The 20,791-nt window shown below is 44.9% G+C and overlaps 1 protein-coding gene across 3 annotated transcripts in view; it reads left to right on the top strand.

Moving 5' to 3' along the window:
• The window catches only part of ctnna2 (catenin (cadherin-associated protein), alpha 2), a 1,078,855-nt gene that overhangs the window by 69,020 nt on the left and 989,044 nt on the right, over nucleotides 1-20,791 (top strand). For all 3 annotated transcript variants that reach the window (XM_052033367.1, XM_052033351.1, XM_052033359.1), the window contains exon 2: nucleotides 5,211-5,318. In XM_052033367.1, the coding sequence (XP_051889327.1) occupies nucleotides 5,217-5,318 (102 nt within the window). In that variant the 5' untranslated portion in view covers nucleotides 5,211-5,216. The remainder of the gene's footprint in view (nucleotides 1-5,210; nucleotides 5,319-20,791) is intronic.

Genomic DNA, 20,791 nt, shown 5'->3' with positions numbered 1-20,791 from the left:
CAGCGGGTTGAGCAGCACCTCAGATGCTACTTGACTCGCCAAGTTCCTCCAGCAAATTGTTTGTTACGCCAAATTCTAGCATTTTGCAGTCTTTTGTGGCACTAGGCTAATTTTTGCCATCAATATCCATTCCCTCTTCTTGTCTTTCCCATCCCATGATGGCCTCAGGGGTCTTTGCTTTTTACTTGAACAGAAGTCCGTTCAGGCCCTCCATTTCCGCTATCCTTCACTGACCGAACTTATTTTCACACTGAACCGTTTCTCTTTTGACTACTTACCTTCACCATGGGCATGGCAATGGGCACTTGTATAGGTCCAAGGTACATCTTGTTCTGTGGGATGCATGGAACATTCCTTGACTCAGTCCTGCTCAGATCTCCTCCCTCACATCTCTTTTTCCACTACATTGAAGACAGTATCTGCACTGCTTTCAGCTCTTAAACAGAACTCTCAAGTTTCAGTACTTTTGCTGTCAATTTCCATTGTGCTTTCCTTTGACATGGTTTGACTCTGACACTTCCCTTTCCTTTCTACATTTCCATTTCGGTTAGCAACCACTGAAAGGCACTATAATCATGGACTCCCATAGCTACCTTGATAAGCTTCTTCCTACTCTGCTTTCTGTAAAGTCTCCCATTCTATTCTCCCAGTTTCTGTACCATTGTTGCATCTGTTCTGATGATCCCACTTTCCACATCAGTGCTCCTGGTCTATCTTCCTTTTTCTTCCCCTGTAGGATAGTTGACAGGGCTTTCAACCACATCAGTTCCATTTCCTTTCACTTCCCATCCAGAATAAGGATAAATTACCCCTTCTCTCACCTACCCACTGCGTCCATATACGATTGGTCATCATTTATAATTTCTGACACCTCAAACATGATGTCACTACCTGGATATATCTTCGCCTCATCTCCCCTTTTTAGCATTCCAAAGAGAGAGTTCCATCTGGGACACTTTTCCGTCTCCCCCAATGCCCACTCCCGTCAGCAGTTTCCACATTAACATTGGAAACACCTATCTCTTTATCAATTCCTTTCCCACTATCCAGTCACCCAAGCACTTATTTCAGGTGAAGCAGGGATTTGCTTGTACTACTTCCAAGTTAATATACTGCATCCAGAACTCATGGTATGATCTCTGCGTTGTGGAAACCAAATTCAGATTGGGTAACTACATTGTAGAACATCTCCATTCAGTCCACAAAGAATTTTCTCTTGATTCAAGTGGCTTGGTGAAATCTTTCTTTCCCTTCTGACTTGACCTCCTGCACTGTTCCAGTGAAGCTCAAAATAGGCTGAGGGAACAGCACCTCAACTTCCAACGAGGCACATTGCAGCCTTCTGGATTTGATATTTAATTCAACAATTACAAATAATCAACCATTCTAGTCTTCTACATTACATTTTCCACATTCTTCACTTTTTCTCTTCACTCTTCCTGTAATTTTAGATGTTAGTAGTCGTCTTCTACTTAAATCCCCCCAAGCTTTTGTGACACACTAGCCTTTACCACCATATTTCAGATGGCAGCACCACTGCCACCTGTGTCACTTGATCTATCCTTGTCTCTGTGGTACCAGACTTTCCCTCTGTTTTGCCCCTCCCTCCTCCCCCCATTTTTTGCAACTTAAAAGTTGTTTCATTTCTAACATTTTGCAGTTCTCATTGAGTCATACAGTGTGAAAACAAGCTCTTCAGCCCATCACATACTAATTCCATCTTCTCAGCCTGTGGCCTAAACACCATGTGTTTCAAGTGCACATTTAAATACAGCTTAAATGTTATGAGAGTATATGCCTCCACCACTCCCTAGCCAGTACTTCCCAGTTTTCAATCATGCTTTGTTTGGAAATATTCTTCATCAAATTCCCTCTCAATTTCTTATCCCTTACTTATGGACACCTCTGCTAAGGGGAAAAGCTTATCACTATCAACAGCATTTGTGCCACTCAAAATTTTGTATAAATCAGTCAGATCCTCCATCAGCCTTCTCCTCTTCAAAATAAAATAAAATTAGTTTATTCCCTCTGCTGATGGATTATTTTATATTTTATAATGCCCCATTCCTTCCAACCACAATTATTTTAATGTATTAAAAATCCATTGTTGGGAGGGCTGAGCACAGATCAAAACATTTGTGTGCTGGTATTTACAATGCACAGATGCCTCAAAGAATGGTTCAGCTGCTGCTACTGCTTGTGGTGGCATGGTGAGTACACAATTAGCCTACTCCATCCATTGAAGCAGTGTCTCCATTTGGAAATCCATGCACTGTTAACCCCTTACTCCTCCTACCTCCCTTGATTTGCATGATTTTCCTAACCCTACCCCTGTGCCTACAATGGAGAGAGCTCTGTAATAGCACAAGCAAACTTCCAATGAGTTAGCTTGTGGATGATGCAAAGGCTGCCTTTGCAGGTCAGGTTTTAACTAGACTGGATAGTACTAGAGAGTTTAGGTTTATGATAATTGGTAGGATTAGAGTGGAGTTGAGGAAAAATATGTTCCCACCAGAGAGTAGTAGTGGCCTGGAACTCACTGCTGAAAGGGAGCTAGAAACCCTCGGTACATTTAAAAGTTGATGGGTGTGTATTTGAAGAGGCATGACCTTCAAGGCTATAGACCTAATGCTGAAAGGTGCCATTAGGCTAGGTTGCAGTTTTTGGACTGTTGCAGACATGATGGGATAAATCACATGCTTTCAATTATTCTATTCCATTTCCAGTTTTGCAATTTCTTTTTTTGCTGAACCTGAGTTATCATGAAGGTAAAACACAGAACAGCAAAGAACAGGTGAAAACCAATTTCTACACAAATGATTGTTTGGAACAGTGGCTATCCAATGATATCATCCTGGTATCCAAAACAATACCAAAGCTGAAAACAGCTCTCATGAGACCCAAACCAACATACCTATCTGATCCCCATTGTGTATCATGCACTTCAACATTCAAGGAATATCCTAACAAAACAAATCTCAGTAAGATTATTATGGACAATTAAGAAAATGACAGATTAATTAAATATTTTGAAACTGTTTAGTGGAGAAGAGAATGAAAATATCAGCTGTACAAAATGAATTAGGGGTCTGGAATCAGTGGATTTAATAAGGTTTCATAATGTAGAAAAAATGAAAATAGAGGATTAAGGCAAGATAAATCACTTGGGAGGAAATGATCAAGCCCTGGAGCATGGAGAAAAGAAAAATGAGGAAACTGAAAAGTGCATTGATTATGGATTTTCATAGTCCTGTGTATTACAAAGTTTTTTTTACTGGAACATTGCAAACTTTGATTCAATTATTCAGGAAGGTAGGCATAAATAAAGTTACTATAGATTTGACAGATTACTGTCACTTGTGGAATAGTTCCTTGAATCATTAGAAATAGAAACAAATGAATGACGTGGATTGATATACATGGTGATATGGGATACAGATAAAGGCAATGTTTTTTATTCCAGGAAATTGGAATCTTTTTGCTTTGTACGTAAGTGAATTGAATGAAGGAACAGGAAATTGTATATCCCTATTAGGAGATGGTTCCAAGTAAGGAGGCACAGTAAGTTGCGTAGATGGGAGCAGGAAAGTTTCAAAGGAACAGACATTAAGTAGATAAGTTTTTTTGGCTGCCAGAATACAGTCAATAGTCATTTAGAAAACTAATCACCTAGTTGTCACATGCTCTAGAGGGAGGTGGAATCCCAAATTAAAAATAGAGCTTTTTTTGTTTTCATTTTTCAGGATCTCAGCATCATTGGTAAAAACAGCATTTACTTCTCTTGAACTGAGTGTTTCCTCAGTCATTTAAGAGTCAGACAAATTAGTTTGGAGTCACATTGGGACTGGACTAAGTAAGAAGGGTAGATTTTCTCCCCTGAAGTGCGTTAGTGAACTAGATGGATTTTTTGCAACAGTTCTGTGGTTATCATTGCCAATTAAGCTTTTTAAACATTCCTGATTTCAACTGAAGTTAAATTCCACAACTACTCTAGTGGGATTTTAACTCTGGTTTTTGGATTTATAATCCAGGCCTCTGGATTGCCAGTTCAGGAAGAAAACCACTGTGCCACCATAAGAGGTTCTGAGCAGTGTGGTTCAGTCGAGCTATAATTGTCGAGTAAAATTGAGTCAGTGGTGATGATATTGAATTTGTGGTACAATAAAAAACTACTGCCAATAAATTGGATCATTTAACTCAGTTTTCTTTCCCAGTTTTGATGGAAAATAATTTGTTAAGGAAAATCGGACTTACTACAAAGGTTTCCTCCAGCTGACACATTAACACACAAAGGAGCCCATGGTTCTAGTGCCATGCAGCTCACGCCTGAGCATATGACTTCTCTTTTGAAAGCAGCATTTATTATCCATCCCAACTTACCCTTGAACTGAATGGCTTGCTAAGCTATTTTGGAGTCAGCCATGTTGGTTTGGAATCAGACAGGACAGGACAAGTGAGGTTAATAGATTTTCTCACATCCTTCCCTGCAGGGTGTTTGTGAGAGAGATGGATTTTTACAACAGTCCAAACTAGTACACACAAAAAATCCTGCTCCTTAGCCAGAGAATTTTAATTTGGAATACCACCTCTCTCAAGACCACATGGTAACTTGGGGATAACTGTCCCTGTGACTGGATATCAGATTGTACTCTAGTAGCCAAAAATTTCATCAAATTAGTCTTTGTCCCTTTGAAGCTTTCCTCCTTCTATCTAGATAATTCACTATTGATATTTGCAGTGGTGATCCTCAAATGAAGTCTTCATTGGGCTGCCATGCAACACCTCATTAACCCATCCATGCAAGTACTAATCAATATCTAGGCAAAAGGCCATTTCTGGGCAAGAATTTTAATGTGTAGATGGTTCATACATGACCAGGTGCCAGGCAAGCAGGATAGCTGTGAAGGATAGGAGAATTATTCCCCTTCATCCTCGGAATTACTCACTTGGAACTTAGTATTGTTGAATATTGCTTAATTTTTTGTGCATTTTGCCCCAAAATATTACTTCATGAGCTGAGTCTATTTTCTACCATAGTTTAAAGTTATTTAAATCCATTTTCTATCTGGCAGCTATTAAATGATAATTTGACAAAATTATGACAATGTTTTCTTTTACTGTTAAGCATAATTTTACAGATCTGTTTTGCAAATAACAATGTTTTAAACCTGAACTTTCCTATTTATAAAACATCAATTTTCTTTTTTCAGTCAATCATGACAACTGCAACCTCACCTATTCTGCTAAAATGGGATCCCAAAAGTCTGGAAATAAGGACTGTGACAGTTGAACAGTTACTGGAACCACTGGTCACTCAGGTTAGTAATTCAGAATTGATTTCAGTAACCGTTTCCCTGATGAAGAGTTCAAAAGACTACCACTTACATGAGAAAAAACTTGTGCAAGTACCTTTTTATATATATATTTCACTTATAAACAAAGTTAACCGTATGAACCAGGTGCAGAGTGTTCCAGGTTAATGGAAAGTTGGAGATTAAGATGTTCTCTTGTAAAAATTTGGTCTCTCACTAAAACTTTAAAGATGTGAGTCCAATAGACACTAGTGATTCTTGATCCTTGATTTGTTTGGTAATCACTTCTTGTGACAGAGCTCAGAATAGAATGTCTGTTTGGGAAGTCTGGTGTTGAGCATGTGAATAACCTGGCCTGCACATAGTTGATGTTGTTCTGGTAAAGGACACCGACTGGGTTTGCTTATCCTTCCAGTGAATTTGGAGGATTTTGCAAAGGCAACGTTGGTGGTATTTCTCAAGTGCTTCGTGCTTGCTGCAGGTAGGCAAGGACTCAAAACTACATCGGAAGACAGGTATCACTGCTGCCTAGTAGGCCATGGGTTTTGTGCCAAGTCTGAGTTCTTGATACTCTTTCCTCAATCAACAAAAATCTGTGATGGCTCATTGCAGATGCTGGTGAATTTCATCATCAGTGTCAGCCTTCACTGACAGGGTGGCTCATGAGATGGGAAGTGATTCATGTTTTCCATGAACATTTTTGTTGGAGGACAGTGGAGGCAGTTTGGTAGACAAACTTTCTTCTATGGATATTGAGTGCTAGGCCCATTCTCAAAACATGAGTTGATTATTGCTTGGAGCTCAGCATCTGAGTGTCCACAAATTCAACTCTCATCTTGACCACAGTAAAACTCCATTTAAAACTCCAACTTCTGAACAACTCCATTGTTCAGAAAACACAATATTTGAGCATCTAGCTTACTGAGTGCAAATTCCTGCGCTCTCATTAACACACCAAGGCTCTGGCTTGTCCACACCATTCAATACACTGGGACCCTGGTTCCCGTGCTCCCTTTGACATAGCAGAGCCCTGGTTCCTGCACTCCTTTTAATACACTGGGGCCCCAGTTACCACACTTGCTTTGACATATTAGGCCCTGGTTCCCACACTCCCATTGACATAGCCGTGCCTCCCCCTACCGTTCCCATCCTCCCTAGAACACACTGGGGCCTCAGTTCCCATGCTCTATTGAAACTCACTGGGGCCGTAGCTACTGCCTTCTCTTGAAATTCACTGGGGTCTGGTTCCCAGGCTCCCTTGGATCTCAGAGTCACACGAGACTGCAGATGCTGGAATCGGGAGCAAATAACAAGATGCTGGAGGAACTCAGTGGTCAGGCAACATCTGTGGAGGGAACTGGACAGTTGACATTTCGGGTTGATACCTTTTAGCTGGACTGAAAGATAGAGGAGCAGTAGCCAGTATAAAGTGAGGGGAAGGGGTGGAGTAAGAACTAGCAAGTGACAGGTGGATCCAGGTGAGGAGGGGAGAGTGGAAGTAGTGACAGAAGTTGGGATGTGATAGGTAGGGGAACAAAGGGCTGAAGATGATGGAATCTGATAGGAGAGGAATGTGGAGCATGGAATCAAGTGGAGGTAGTAGGGAGGGGAACCAGTGGGAGGCCATGGCTGTCTAGAGCTCCCGGTTGCTAGGCATTTTAATTCTCCCCATTCCCACATTGGCATGTTCATCCTCAGCCTCCTTCATTGCCAGAGCGAGGATAAACACAAACTAGAGGAAAAGCAACTAATATCCTTCCTGGGTAGTTGACAACCTGATGGCATGAACATTGAATTCTCCAGTTTCAGGTAAACTGCTCTCCCTCTGTCTTTTCTCTCTCCTGATCTACCCAGTTCTTCCCTCACTCACCCCAGCCCCCATCACTCTGTTTCTTTCTGCTCCTCCACCCACTCCATCTGCCCATTACCCACACACTCCTCTCACTGGATTTCACAGGTGAGGGATCAGAGGAAATTCAGCGTGAATGTTTCATTAATGAGGGAGTTGGGATAGGCTGGGTTTTCCTTGGATCAAAAGATTGTGGGGTGTCATGAATGATGGTGAACAGTTAAACAGCTAACGGGAGAAGGAGCATACGCGAACATCCCCATACCCAATTATGGCAGAGCCACGTGAGTGTCAAAGGAAAGACTGAAGCATTCTCAACCATGTTTAGCCAGAAATGTGGTGTAATCGATCCAAAATAAAAACTAAAGTACTGGCAGCACTCAGCAGATCAGGCAATATCTGTGGAAAGAGAAGAGTGTTTTGTTAGGTGGAAGACCCTCAACTGGAAACATTAACTCTGTTTCTCTTTCTTCAGATGCTATCTGACATAGAACAGTACAGCACAGGAACAGGCACTTCGACCCACAAAAGTTGTGCCAAACTAATTAGTAATCGAGTGACCAACTAAACTAAACCCTTCTGCCTGCACAATGTCCATATCCCTCCATTTTCTGCACATTCATGTGCTTATTTAAGAGCTTCTTGAACGCCTCTATCGTATTTACCTCCATCACCACCTCGGCAGTATATTGTAGGCACTCTCCGTAAGAGCTTCTTGAACACCTCTATCGTATTTACCTCCATCACCACCTCGGCAGTATATTGTAGGCACTCTCCGCTGTGTTAAAAAAACAAAATTGCCCTGAATATCTCCTTTGAAATTTGCCCCCTCACCTTAAATGCATGCCATCTGGTATTAGACATTTCAACCCTGAGAAAAAGATACTGGCTGTTTACTCTATCTATGCCTCTCATAACCTTATAAACCCCTATCAGATCTCCCCTCAGCCTCTGCTGCTCCAGAGAAAACAATGCAAGTTTGTCCAACCTCTAGTCATAGGCCTACAGTACACTAGTCACAGACCCCCAGCCAGAATAAGTCCCATCGACTACTACCCTCTCTTTTATGGGCAAGCCAATTCAGAATCTAAACGGCCAACTGCTCACCGTCCCTCGAGAATGTTCTGCAGCCGCTCTGAGATATCCTCTACTGTAGCACCTGGGAGGCAACACACCATCCTGGCATCTCTTTCACAGCCACAGAATCTTCTGTCTGTCCTCCAACTATCAAGTCTTCTATTAATATTGCTCTGCCTGACTTTACCCTTCCCTACTGAGTTTCAGAGCTGGCCACAGTGTTATTGATCTGGTTGCTGCTGCTGTGCCCTGCTGTCATCCCCCCAGCAGTATCCAAAGGGGTATGCTTGTTGCTGAGAGGAATGGCCACAGGGGCACTCTGCACTGCCTGAGGCATTTTTTGTTATTACATCAGATTTCCAGCATCTGTAGTACATTTGAATAGATGATCCATCTTTGCTTCATGAAATCCCACCATTAGAGAAGCCAATTTGATTGCTTTACATATATTGAGAAATAGTTGAGTACTGGTTACAGCAAAGGCTATGGATACAGGCAAACTCCTCATTACAGTCATTCAGGAAATGAAAATTGGTCCTTACTGAATTCATAAATCACGACCCAAAAATTTGAGATACGGAATAAAATTCACCCGTACAGAATTTGAGAGAGAGAGAGCGAGAGCAAATAAATACAATTTTTTTACCCCAATTTGGGTTTTGATGCATATGCAGATGATATGGCTTTGAGTTAAGGAAAATCATGATATAGACCATTTTCTCGGAAAGCAAGACCCCCACAACGTGGTGTCACCTGTTACATTGTACTGATGATCTGCTCTGCAGAACTTGCTGTGCATCTGGTCCAGCTGTTCTGCAACTGTTACAATACTGTCATTCACCACACAATGCAAAATATTGCCCAGATCCAACACTCTATCCAATTTGATTAATTACTGCTCCATCAGCCAACTCTTACGATAGTGAAGTTTAAGAGGCATTTAGGCAGGCATATGAACAGGCAGGGAGTGGAGGGATATAGATCATCTTTGATGATGAGATGATGAGATTTCTTTATTGGTCACATGTACATCGAAACACACAGTGAAATGCATCTTTTTGCGTGGAGTGTTCTGGGGGCATGTCTAGGCAGATGGTTTTAGTTTAATTTGGCCTTAAGGTTTGTATAGACACTGTGGGCTGAAGGGCAAGTTCCTGTGCTGTACTCTTCTATCTTCAATGTTCTCATTAATAAAGTAGAAACAGAGAATGCTGAAGACACTCAGTATATGAGACAGCATATGTGAAAGGTCTAGGACCTAACATCAGAATTGCCAAAGAGAAAAAAAACAAGTTAGCATAAGGTAACAAAGAGGTGGGGTAGAGCCCCACTTAATGGTGATGGATAGAGCAAAGGGAATAACACAGATAGGGTGAGACCGTATTGTGGCAATTAAGGAGCAGTTAAGGTCAGATTAAGCCTCCTTGTCTGTGTAATTTATTGCTAAGGCTGTTGGACATGCCCAACAGTCCAGACTATTAAAACAAAGAAAAACTGAGCCAAAATAATAACAGGTAGAATTAGCCAATTCAGAAAGAAAAAAATTAGTTATCTAAAGGTGGAGAATTTGATATTGATTCCTGCAAGCTGTAATGTACCCAGAAGGCTTGTATTGACTTGTTCTAACAGTGCAGGAGGCCACAGTCAAAGGTCAGATTGGGAGTGAGTGGCATGTTTGCGGAATGAGTTGTTGAGTTAAATAGTACTTTTTGTCCTATTGTAAATGCAAATCATGGCATTAGTGTGGTAATAGCAATCTGAACTCTTAAAGTTCATGTTGTTAATATGAATTAACTGATTAACGGGATTTGGACCGAAGATGACTGACCCTTCATCCGTTCACGCAGTTTTGCTGAAACTGCCACCCTTCTGGACGCTGTGACCACACCTGTGGTTTGACCAAGCAGAGGCCCAGTTCCAGATTCGGCAGATATCTTCCGACTCCACGCGTTACTATTACGTGGTGAGCTCCCTTGACCAGGAGACAGCCTCCCAGGTTGAGAATTTCATACAGTCGCCCCCGGAGGAAGGCATGTATGCAGCATTCAAAGCACTGCTCATTTGGACCTTCGGCCTCTCATGATGGGAGCGCGGTGCCCGCTTGCTACACCTGGACGGTTTGGGGGACCAGCCGCCGTCAGCATTAATGAACGAGATGCTGGCCCTGGCTGACGGACACAAACCCTGCCTCATGTTCGAGCAGGCATTCCTAGAGCAACTGCCCGAGGACATACATCTGCTACTGGCCAACGCAGATTTCAGTGACCCCTGGAAGGTAGTGGCCCGGGCAGATGGACATGAAGCCTGCGCTCAATGAGCTATACTCCGTGGTCAACAACCTTGAGACAGGATACCCTGAGGCCCTCTTCATCATTGCAGGGGACTTCAATCAGGCCAACCTCAAGAGGGTGTTACCAAAATACTATCAGCACATCTCGTGCTCCACCAGGGGCGCCAACACCCTTGACCACTGCTATACAACCATCAAAGATACCTCGTCCTCACTTTGGGAAATCAGACCACCAGGCTGTGCTCCTTCTCCCTGCATACAAACAGAAACTGAAATGGGAGGATCCGGTATGGAGAGTCATGCAGTGCTGGTCTGAGGAAGCAGATGAGCTCCTACGTGACTGCTTTGAGACAGTGAACTGGTCCATGTTGAAAGACTCAGCTGCCAGCCTTGAGTATGCGACCACCATCACAGACTTCAATCAGCAAGGGTGTGGAGGACTGTGTACCAAAGAAGACAATACAGGTGTTCCCAAACAGGAAACCATGGATGAACCGGGAGATCCACTCCCTACTGATCGAGAGGACTGCTGCACACAAATCTGGTGATCCTGATACCAAGAAGCAATACCAACTTAAAATAGAGTCCCTGATCAGCCGCCAGTAATGGCAGGGTTTACATGCCATAACAGGCTACAAGACGAAGTCGGGCTGCAGAGCTAACAACAGCGCATCCCTTCCTGATGAACTTAACACATTCTATGTGCGTTTTGAACAAAAGGGAAGTGGATTGTCACCATCTACCCTGACAGCCACCAACACAGCTAAACCTGTGATCACAGTGGAGGACGTAAGATCAGTCTTCCAGAGAGTGAACACGATGAAAGCACCTGGCCCAGATGATGTCCTGGGCCGCGTGCTTAGATCTTGTGCTGATCAGCTGGCAGAAGTATTTGTGGACATATTGCACCTCTCCCTGCTTTAATCTCAGGTTCCCTCCTGTTTTAAGACCACTATCATCCCAGTACCAAAGAAAAGCAAGGTAACATGCCTCAATGACTACCGACCAGTGGCTCTGACATCCACCACCATGAAGTGCTTTGAGAGGTTGGTCATGGCACGCATCAACTCCAGCCTACCGGACAACCTGGACCCATTGCAATTCTCCTATCACTGAAACAGGTCTACAGTGGATGCCATTTCCCTGGCCCTACACTCAGCTCTGGAGTATCTGGACAGTAAAGACACATACGTTAGACTATTGTTTATTGACTACAGCTCTGCCTTCAATACAATAATTCCAAGCAAGCTTGTCACCAAACTCTGAGACCTAGGACTCAACACCTCCCTCTGTAACTGGATCCTTGACTTACTAACAAACAGACCGCAATCAGTGAGGATAGGCAGCAATACCTCCGACACGATTATTCTCAACACTGGTGCCCCACAAGGCTGCGTCCTCAGCCCTCTACTCTACTCCCTTTACACTCAGGACTGTGTGGCCAGATTCTGCTCTAACTCCATCTACAAGTTTGCAGATGATACCACCATTGTAGGCTGTATCTCAAACAGCGATGAGTCGGAGTACAGGAAGGAGATAGAGAGCTTAGTGGAATGGTGTCATGACAACAACCTTTCCCTCAATGTCAACAAAACAAAAGAGTTGGTCATTGACTTCAGGAAAGGGGACGGTGTACATGCACCTGTCTACAGCAATGGTGCCGAGGTCAAGAGGGTTGAGAGCTTCAAGTTCCTGGGAGTGAACATCACCAACAGCCTGTCCTGGTCAAATCACGTAGATGTCACGGCCAAGAAAGCTCACCAGTGCCTCTACTTCCTCAGGAGGCTAAAGAAATTTGGTTTGTCCACTTTGACTCTCACCAACTTTTACCGATGCACCATAGAAAGCATCCTATCTGGATGTATCACAGCTTGGTATGGCAACTGCTCCGCCCAGGACAGAAAGAAACTGCAGAGAGTTGTGGACACAGCCCAGCGCATCACGGACACTAGCCTCCCCTCCTTGGACTCTGTCTTTACCTCTCGTTGTCTTGGTGTAGCAGCCAGCATAATCAAAGACCCCACCCACCCGGGACATTCTCTCTTCTCACCTCTTCTGTCGGGCAGAAAATACAGGAGCCTGAGGGCACGTACCACCAGACTCAAGGACAGCTTCTATCCCACTGTGATAAGACTATTGAACGGTTCCCTTACACAATGAGATGGACTCTGACCTCACAATCTATCTTGTTGTGACCTTGCACCTTATTGCACTGCACTTTCTCTGTAGCTGTGACACTTTACTCTGTACTGTTGTTTTTACCTGTACTACTTCAGTGCACTCTGTACTAACTCAATGTAACTGCACTGTGTAATGAATTGACCTGTACAATCGGTTTGTAAGACAAAGTTTTCACTGTACCTCGGTACAAATGACAATAATAAACCAATACTGATACCAGATGTGCTGTGGAAGGCCAACAGGGAAAGCAGGACGTCCGTCAGCCAGATTACCAAGCCACGTGCCCAATGCCAGGACAGACCATGCTCGGCAATGGAGCACACACAACCCAGAGGCAGGATTGAGGAGGCCACTGTACAGTGGTGTTCCTGCCGCCAGCGGTGGGGCGCAGAAGCCCGCCGGCGTCGCCCACCCTGCAAGTTATCGGGAAACGCCAAGGCCAGCTGCTGCTGATGGCAGCTGGCCACCAGGACAGCCTCTTGTACGTCTGGGACAAACAGTCAGGATGCCGCTTCTTGGTCAACACCGGAGCGGAAATCAGCGTCTTACCCCCGACGGGGTACGACACCCACAACAGGGAGCCAGGACCCACCGAGGGCCGCAAACGGCAGCACGATATGCACCTACGGCACCTGCACAGTGCAGCTGCAGTTTGGCGCCACCCGGTTCACGTGGGACTTCACACTAGCCGCCGTGGCCCAACCACTCCTGGGAGCGGACTTCCTACGAGTCCACGGCCTCCTGGTCGACTTGCACGGGAGAAGACTGGTCCATACTAAGACCTTCCAGACATTCACCCTGGGAGAAGCCAAGTTGCCGGCCCCTCATCTGGCGTCCATCACACTGTTGGACAACGAATTCACCAGAATATTGGGGGACTTCCCATCGGTTCTGGCACGGCAGTTCACAGCAGCTGTACAACACCACATTCCAACCAAGGGACCACCCCTTCACGCCTGCGCATGACATCTTCCCCCGGACAAGCTCTGCCTGGCGAAGGAGGAGTTCAAGAGGATGGAGGAACTAGGGATCGTACGGAGCTCTGACAGCCCACGGGCCTCCCCCCTGCACATGGTGCCCAAAGCAGCCGGGGGCTGGAGACCCTGCGGCAACTGCCGCAGGCTGAACGAGGCTACAACCCCAGACGGCTACCTCGTGCCGCACATACAAGATTTCGCCGTAAACCTACACTGGGCAAGCATCTTTTCCAAAGTGGACCTCATCCGGGGATACCATCAGATCCCGGTACACCCAGAGGACATGCCCAAGACAGCGCTCATCACCCCGTTCGGCCTGTTCGAGTTCCTCCGAATGCCGTTCGGTCTGAAGAACGCCGCACAGACGTTCCAGTGGCTAACGGATGCAGTAGGACACGACCTGGACTTTGCGTTCATCTGTTTGGATGACATCCTCATAGCCAACAGGGATCATCAGGAGCATCTGTCCCACGTTCGCCAGCTCTACTCCCGCCTGTGTGATTTTGGCCTCACAATCAATCTGGCCAAATGCCAGTTCGGACTTGACACCATCGACTTCCTGGGCCACAGGATTACCAAAGACGGGGCAACACCCCTGCCCGCCAAGGTAGACGCGATCCGCCACTTTGCCCGGCCCAACACCATCAAAGGCTTACAGGGGTTTGTTGGTATGATCAACTTCTACTGCCGTTTCCTCCCCTCAGCAGCCCGTGTCATACGCCCTTTGTTCACCCTGATGTCGGGTAAAGGCAAGGCCATTACGTGGGACGAAGAGGCTGTGGCCACTTTCGTTCAAGCCAAGGAAGCCTTGGCAGGCACCACGATGCTGGTACACCCCAGGACGGACATTCCAACTGCCCTCACAGTGGTCGTATCCAACATGGCAGTCGGTGGGGTGCTGAAGCAACTCATCGAAGGGTGTTGGCAATCCCTAGCGTTCTTCAGCAGACACCTGCGGCAACCCAAACTCAAGTATAGTGTTTTCGACCGGGAGCTCTTGGCACTATATCTGGCAATCCGACATTTCAGGTACTTCTTGGAGGGCAGGCCGTTCACTGCGTTCACAGACCGCAAACCGTTGACCTTCGCATTCACGAAGGTGTCAGATCCCTGGTCGGCCCGCCAGCAGCGACATCTGTCCTACATCTCCGAGTACACGATGGACATCCAACATGTCTCAGTAAAGGACAATGTCGTGGTGGACACGCTCTCCAGACCAGCTATCCAGGCCCTGTCCCAGGGGGTGGACTATGCGGCTCTGGCGGAGGTGCAGCAGGCCGACGACGAGATGCCCAGCTACAGGACCGCAGTCTCGGGTTTGCAGCTACAAGACTTCCTGGTAGGTCCAGGTGGGAGGACCCTCCTGTGTGACATAGCTATCGGCCAACCTCTCCCTATTGTCCCAGCAGCCTGGCGGTGGCGTGTTTTCAACTCCATCCACGGCTTGGCACATGCATCTTTCAGGACAACCATTTGGATGGCCTCCAGCAGGTTCGTGTGGCACGGGCTTCACAAGCAGGTCAGCGAATGGGCCAAAACGTGCGCGCAGTGTCAAACAGCCAAGGTGCGGCAGCACACCAAAGCCCCACCGCAGCAGTTCGAGCCCACCCACCGGAGGTTCGACCACACTCATGTGGATATCATAGGACCGCTGCCAGTGTCACGAGGAGCGCAGTACCTCCTAACTATGGTAGACCGGTTCACGAGATGGCCAGAGGCGACCCCGCTCACTGATACCTCTGCCGATTCCTGCGCCCGAGCGCTAATTTCAACCATGGTAACATGCTTCGGGGTACCGGCCCACATTACCTCCGACAGAGGTGCCCAGTTCACTTCCAGCCTGTGATTGGCTGTGGCCAGCCTGTTGGGAGCACGACTACACCATGCAACTGCATACCACCCACAGTTGAACGGACTGGTGGAGCGTTTCCACCGTCACTTGAAGTCGGCCATCATGGCCCGCCTGAAGGGCCCTGACTGGGTAGACAAGCTGCCCTGGGTTCTGCTTGGAATCCACACAGCACCCAAAGAGGATTTGCGCATCTCGTTGGCTGAGCTGGTGTACGGTGCACCCCTGGTTGTCCCAGGAGAGTTCATACCAGCCCCAAGGGGCAACAGGAAGAACCCGCGGCAGTTCTGGACAGACTACGCGAGAGGCTCAGCAACCTGGCCCCCGTACTGACTTCATGGCATGGACAGACCCCGACCTGCATACCCAAGGACCTGCAGAACTGTAAGTTTGTTTTTGTACAGAGGGGCTCACACTGGCCACCGCTACAGCAGCCGTACGAGGGGCCGTTCAAGGTACTCAAGAACAACGTACGTTCTGGACATTTGGGGGAAAGAGGAAGTTTTCACGGTGGACCAGCTCAAACCAGCACATGTGGACTTGGCGCAGCCGGTCGAGGTTCAGGCTCCGCGGTGCAGGGGCAGACAATGGCCGATACAGACTGTGGACATTGGGGGGTGTATCGCCGGTTCGGGGGGGGGGGGGTGGATTATGTGGCGACTCACCTTTGATGTAAGCGAACCAGCTCTGAAGTTGGCCCGCACGTAGGCAGTCAGGCCAGCCGCAAAGTGGCGCTGGGCCTCCTTCTCCAACAGCGAAGGGAGAAAGCCCGCGCACGGGAAGGAGTTCGGTTGGCACACCTCTGACATCATCGCCGTGCATTGAGTGTGGGGACTTAACTGTTTAAAAGCTAGCGCAGCAAGGTTCGAATAAACCAGTCTTGAGTTCAACCTACTGACTATGCGTCATTATTCCTAGCTCAGTGCATAGCACTTCGCTACAGCCTAACCAAAATTTTATACAGCTGCAACACGATTTACCAACTTTTATACTGAATGTCCTGACTGATGAAGGCAATCATACCATATGTCTTCATCTACCTATCTACTTGTGTTGTCACTTTCAGGGAGCTATGAACTTACACCACAAGATTCCTTTGTACATCATTTCTAAGGGTTCTGTCATTCACTTTATACTTTCCTCTTGACATCCCAAAGTGCACACTTCACACAAGAAAAAGGAAGCAAGAGTGGGGAAAAATGGAGGATGTGAGGGGAGCAGAATGGAGGGAAGAGGAAGGAGGGGGAAAATGGGGAGGGGGAGAGGAGGAGGGAGGGTGGAAGAGAATGGCAGATAGAGTTGACTGGAGGGGGGTGGAGGACTGAGGAAGGGAGGGAAGAAAGTTGTTCTGAAATTAAAGATAGAATTAAATCCAAAGAATAAGCTTATAAAGTTGCCAGAGCTTGCTACAGGCCTAGGGATTGGGAGTGTTTTAGAATTCGGCTCAGGAGAACCATGAAATGGATAAAGAATGGGACAGTGGAATATCAGAGAATACTGGTGAAAAATCATGAAAATAGACAAAGCATTTGTTTATAGTTTTGCCATTTCATTTTTCTACATTATATATTCTCCCATCTCCTGTCTGTAAGGGATCTATATTTACCTTCACTTGGCTCTTATGTAAAAAGAGTTCATTAATTTCATTCAAAGCATAGATTTAGAGATTTCTGGATGTTTAACAGAATCAAGGAATATGGGGAGAAGTGCAGGAGAATAGTGCTGAGGTAGATGATCAGCCATGATCTTGATGAATGGGAGAGCAAGCTCAAGGGACTGATTGGCCTACTTCTGATCCTATTTCTTATGGCCTATGGTCTTTTTTCAGGTTATAGAGATAGCTGCAGTCTCCATGGTGGAGCCCAATTCTCCAGCACGATTAATGATTATAGAAGAAAAAAAATAATGTCCTCTCATTTATTCAGCTTTAATGGCAAAACCTTTCCCACGAAACCTTTCAAAATTATTGATATTCTAATACCATTTAAAACTGTGATTCAGTCACAAATTTTTAATTGTTCAATTGCCCTACTGAAAAAAAATTCTGGATCAGAAAGTGCACAATGTGATTTCTGTGTATTCATTTTCTGGAAGTACTTCATAAAGGTGATTGACAGGAAAATGTTTTGCAATTGCTTTAAAATAAAGATAGAAAATGTATTATGTTTATCAACTATGTTTAATCTGGCAGTTCTGTTAATTATTTGAAATAATAACTTGATATCCATTACTAAAATGACAATATTACAATGTGTCCTTCTTACCTCAGTAATTATGCTTTGAAAATGCTAGAATTGCAATGGTATTTTGTCTTTTTGTTTTATGGGAAATGAAAATATCAGATTGACTGAAGCACATTAGCTGCAGACTAAAGGAATAAATAGCATGGAGCTGGGCACTGAAGATCAGAAATCTGTACTGTGGTACCAGAAAGAGAGTGAGAATTTATGACATTATTTTGTTGTACTATGAGGAGAGAATGGAAATGCCGAGATATTCTCCTTGGACCAGAGGAGGCTGAGGTGGGGCCTCATTCAGGTATACAAAATTATGAGGTATATAGACAAGATTTTTCACTGCCTAAGTGGGTACTCTCACATTTTAGTATCAGGACTAGCACTTGAACTTGCCAAGATATAGGAGGTTACGGACCTTGTGCTGGTAAGTGGAATTTGTGTAGATGGGTAATTGATGGTCAGCAAGGACATGGGTTGAAGTGCATCTTTCTTTGCTGTATGACTCCATAGGGAATCTTCCTTGGAGAACAGCTCAGTTTTGCTGAAAGAAGTAAAAGACCAGTCTTGGTCTGCAGCTGTGTTGAAAGTAATACCCAAGTATTTCAAGTTAGTTTGGTTCCATTTGAATGAATGAAATTTATTTTTACATGAAGTTGGGGTGGTGTGCTAGATTATAGCCAGGCTCTGCCGAGCAAATTTAACTTTATTTTGTAAGTGACCATTATATAATTGTTGTACAGAAATTAGTTCTGACATTTGACATGAACAGACAAAAAGGAGATTGGTCAGGCAGAACGATGTTCCTGAGAATAAAGGGTGGCATATGGACAGTTGTAGGAAGAACAGGAAATAGAAGGGTTTGAGTGGACATAGGAGACAAGCGACAATTGAATTTGTATAAAGGCCCCCAGTAGTAATAATAGGAGACAAATTAATCAAGAAATTTAAAAAACTTGCAACAAAAGTGAAACAATAATCATGGACTTTAAACTGTATGTAGATTGGACAAATCAAATTAGAAAAAGTATACTGGATGACAAGTTCATAGAATCTAGAGTCAGAGTCAAAGAAAAATACAGGCACTTTGACACAAGTGCATGCCGGCCACGGTGCCCATCCAACTAGTCCCAATTTCCAGCATTCGGCCCATATCCCTCTAAACCCTGCCCCTCTATGTACCTATCCAAATGCTTCTTAAATGTTACTATTGTACCTGCCTCAACCACTTTCTCTGGCAGCTCGTTCCATGTACTCACCACCCTCTGTGAAAAATTTGCCCCTCAGGTCCCTTTTAAATCTTTCCCACTCACCCTAAATCTATGCCTCCTAGTTTTGGACTCCCTTGCCCTGGGGAAAAGGCTTACCATCCACCTTATCTGTACCTCCAATAATTTTAAACATATCTAGAAGGTCATGCCTCATTCTTCTACGTTCCAAGGAATAAAGACCTAGCATGTCCAACCTCTCCTGACAACTCAGGCCCTCTAGTGCTGGCAATATCCTCACAAATCTTTTCTTCACTCTTTCCAATTTATCCATGTCTTTCCGATAACAGGGTGACCAAAACTGTACACAGTACTCCAAGTGCAGCCTCACCAACAACTTATACAACTACAACGTAATGTCCCAGCTCCTATACTCAATGCCCTGACTGATGAAGGCAAGCGTAATAAATACCTTCTTCACCACTCTACCTGTGATGCTGCTTTCAATGAACAATGCACTTGCGTTCTTAGGTTCCCTTGTTCTATTACACTCCCAAGTGCTCCACCATTCGTAGTGCGAGTCCTATACTGGTTTGACTTTCCCAAATGCATCACCTCACATTTATCTGTATTCAAATTCATTTGCCACTCCTCAGCCCACTTCCTTAACTGATCAAGATCCCCTTGTAATTTAGAATAACCTCCTTCGCTATCAACAACACCTAATTTCATGTCATTTGCAGACTTACTGATTAAGCCTTCTACATTCACATCCAAATCATTTATATAAATAACGAATAACAAGGGTCCCAACACCGACCCCTGCGGCACAACACTAGTCACTGGCCTCCATTCCAACAAACAACCTTCAACCACCACCCTCTGCTTCCTACCTCCGAGCCAATTTTGAATCTAGCTCTCCCTGGATTCCATGGGACCTAACCTTCCAGACCAGTTTATCATGCAGGACCTTGTCTAAGACCTTGCTAAAGTCCAAATAGACAACATCCACTGCCCTACCATCATCTACCTTTTTGGTTACCTTTTCGAAAAGCTAAAAGATTCGTCAAGCACAGCTTTCCACGCACAAAGCCATGATATCTCTCCCTAATCACAAACTACCTATTTGCCCCATATGTAGTTGAGCCTGTTGGACTACCTTGGAACCCATGGAAATGGAGTGAAAGCTAGTCTTCCTCAATCCCTAGGGACTGCCAAAGAAGGAGAAAGTTATAATATGAACAGACGGAATCAGGTTTTTGAGGAGAAATTTATGTCATTTTTTGAGGATGTAACAAGCAGGATAGATAATGATGCAGGATATTTGGATTTTCAAAAGACATTAGATAGGGTTGTCAAACAATGAAAGCTCACATACAGATAACATTGACATTTGTCATGGAATGGGTGAAGAGATAGAATACAGAAAAGGAATAAATGGGGCGTTTTCAGATCAGAGTTTTAGTATTAGGGTGCCACAGGGATCAATACTGGGTCCTCAACTATTTACAATTTATATTAATCACTTGGAGGAAAATACAGATACTTGATTGGAATATGCAAGAGGAGCAGATATGTAGATAAATCACATGAGATATAAGGGCAATAGTTGGGTATTTCACCTTTCCCAATCTAAACTGGGATCATTTTAGTGTGAAAGGAATTTTTAAAGTGCATTCAGGAGAGCTTTTGTAACCAGTAAATAGATGGTTCTCTCAGAGAAGGAGCATTGGACCTAATTATAGGCAATGCAGCTAGTGTTACGGATTAGGTTACTATTTGGTGAATGTCCCTTTAAGACATAGCACAGTTGT

This window comes from Pristis pectinata, chromosome 2, assembly GCF_009764475.1.
Source record: "Pristis pectinata isolate sPriPec2 chromosome 2, sPriPec2.1.pri, whole genome shotgun sequence".
NCBI lineage: Eukaryota > Metazoa > Chordata > Chondrichthyes > Rhinopristiformes > Pristidae > Pristis > Pristis pectinata.
The sequence above is the reverse complement of the archived record's forward strand: the minus strand, read 5'-3'. Positions and strand labels throughout refer to the sequence as shown.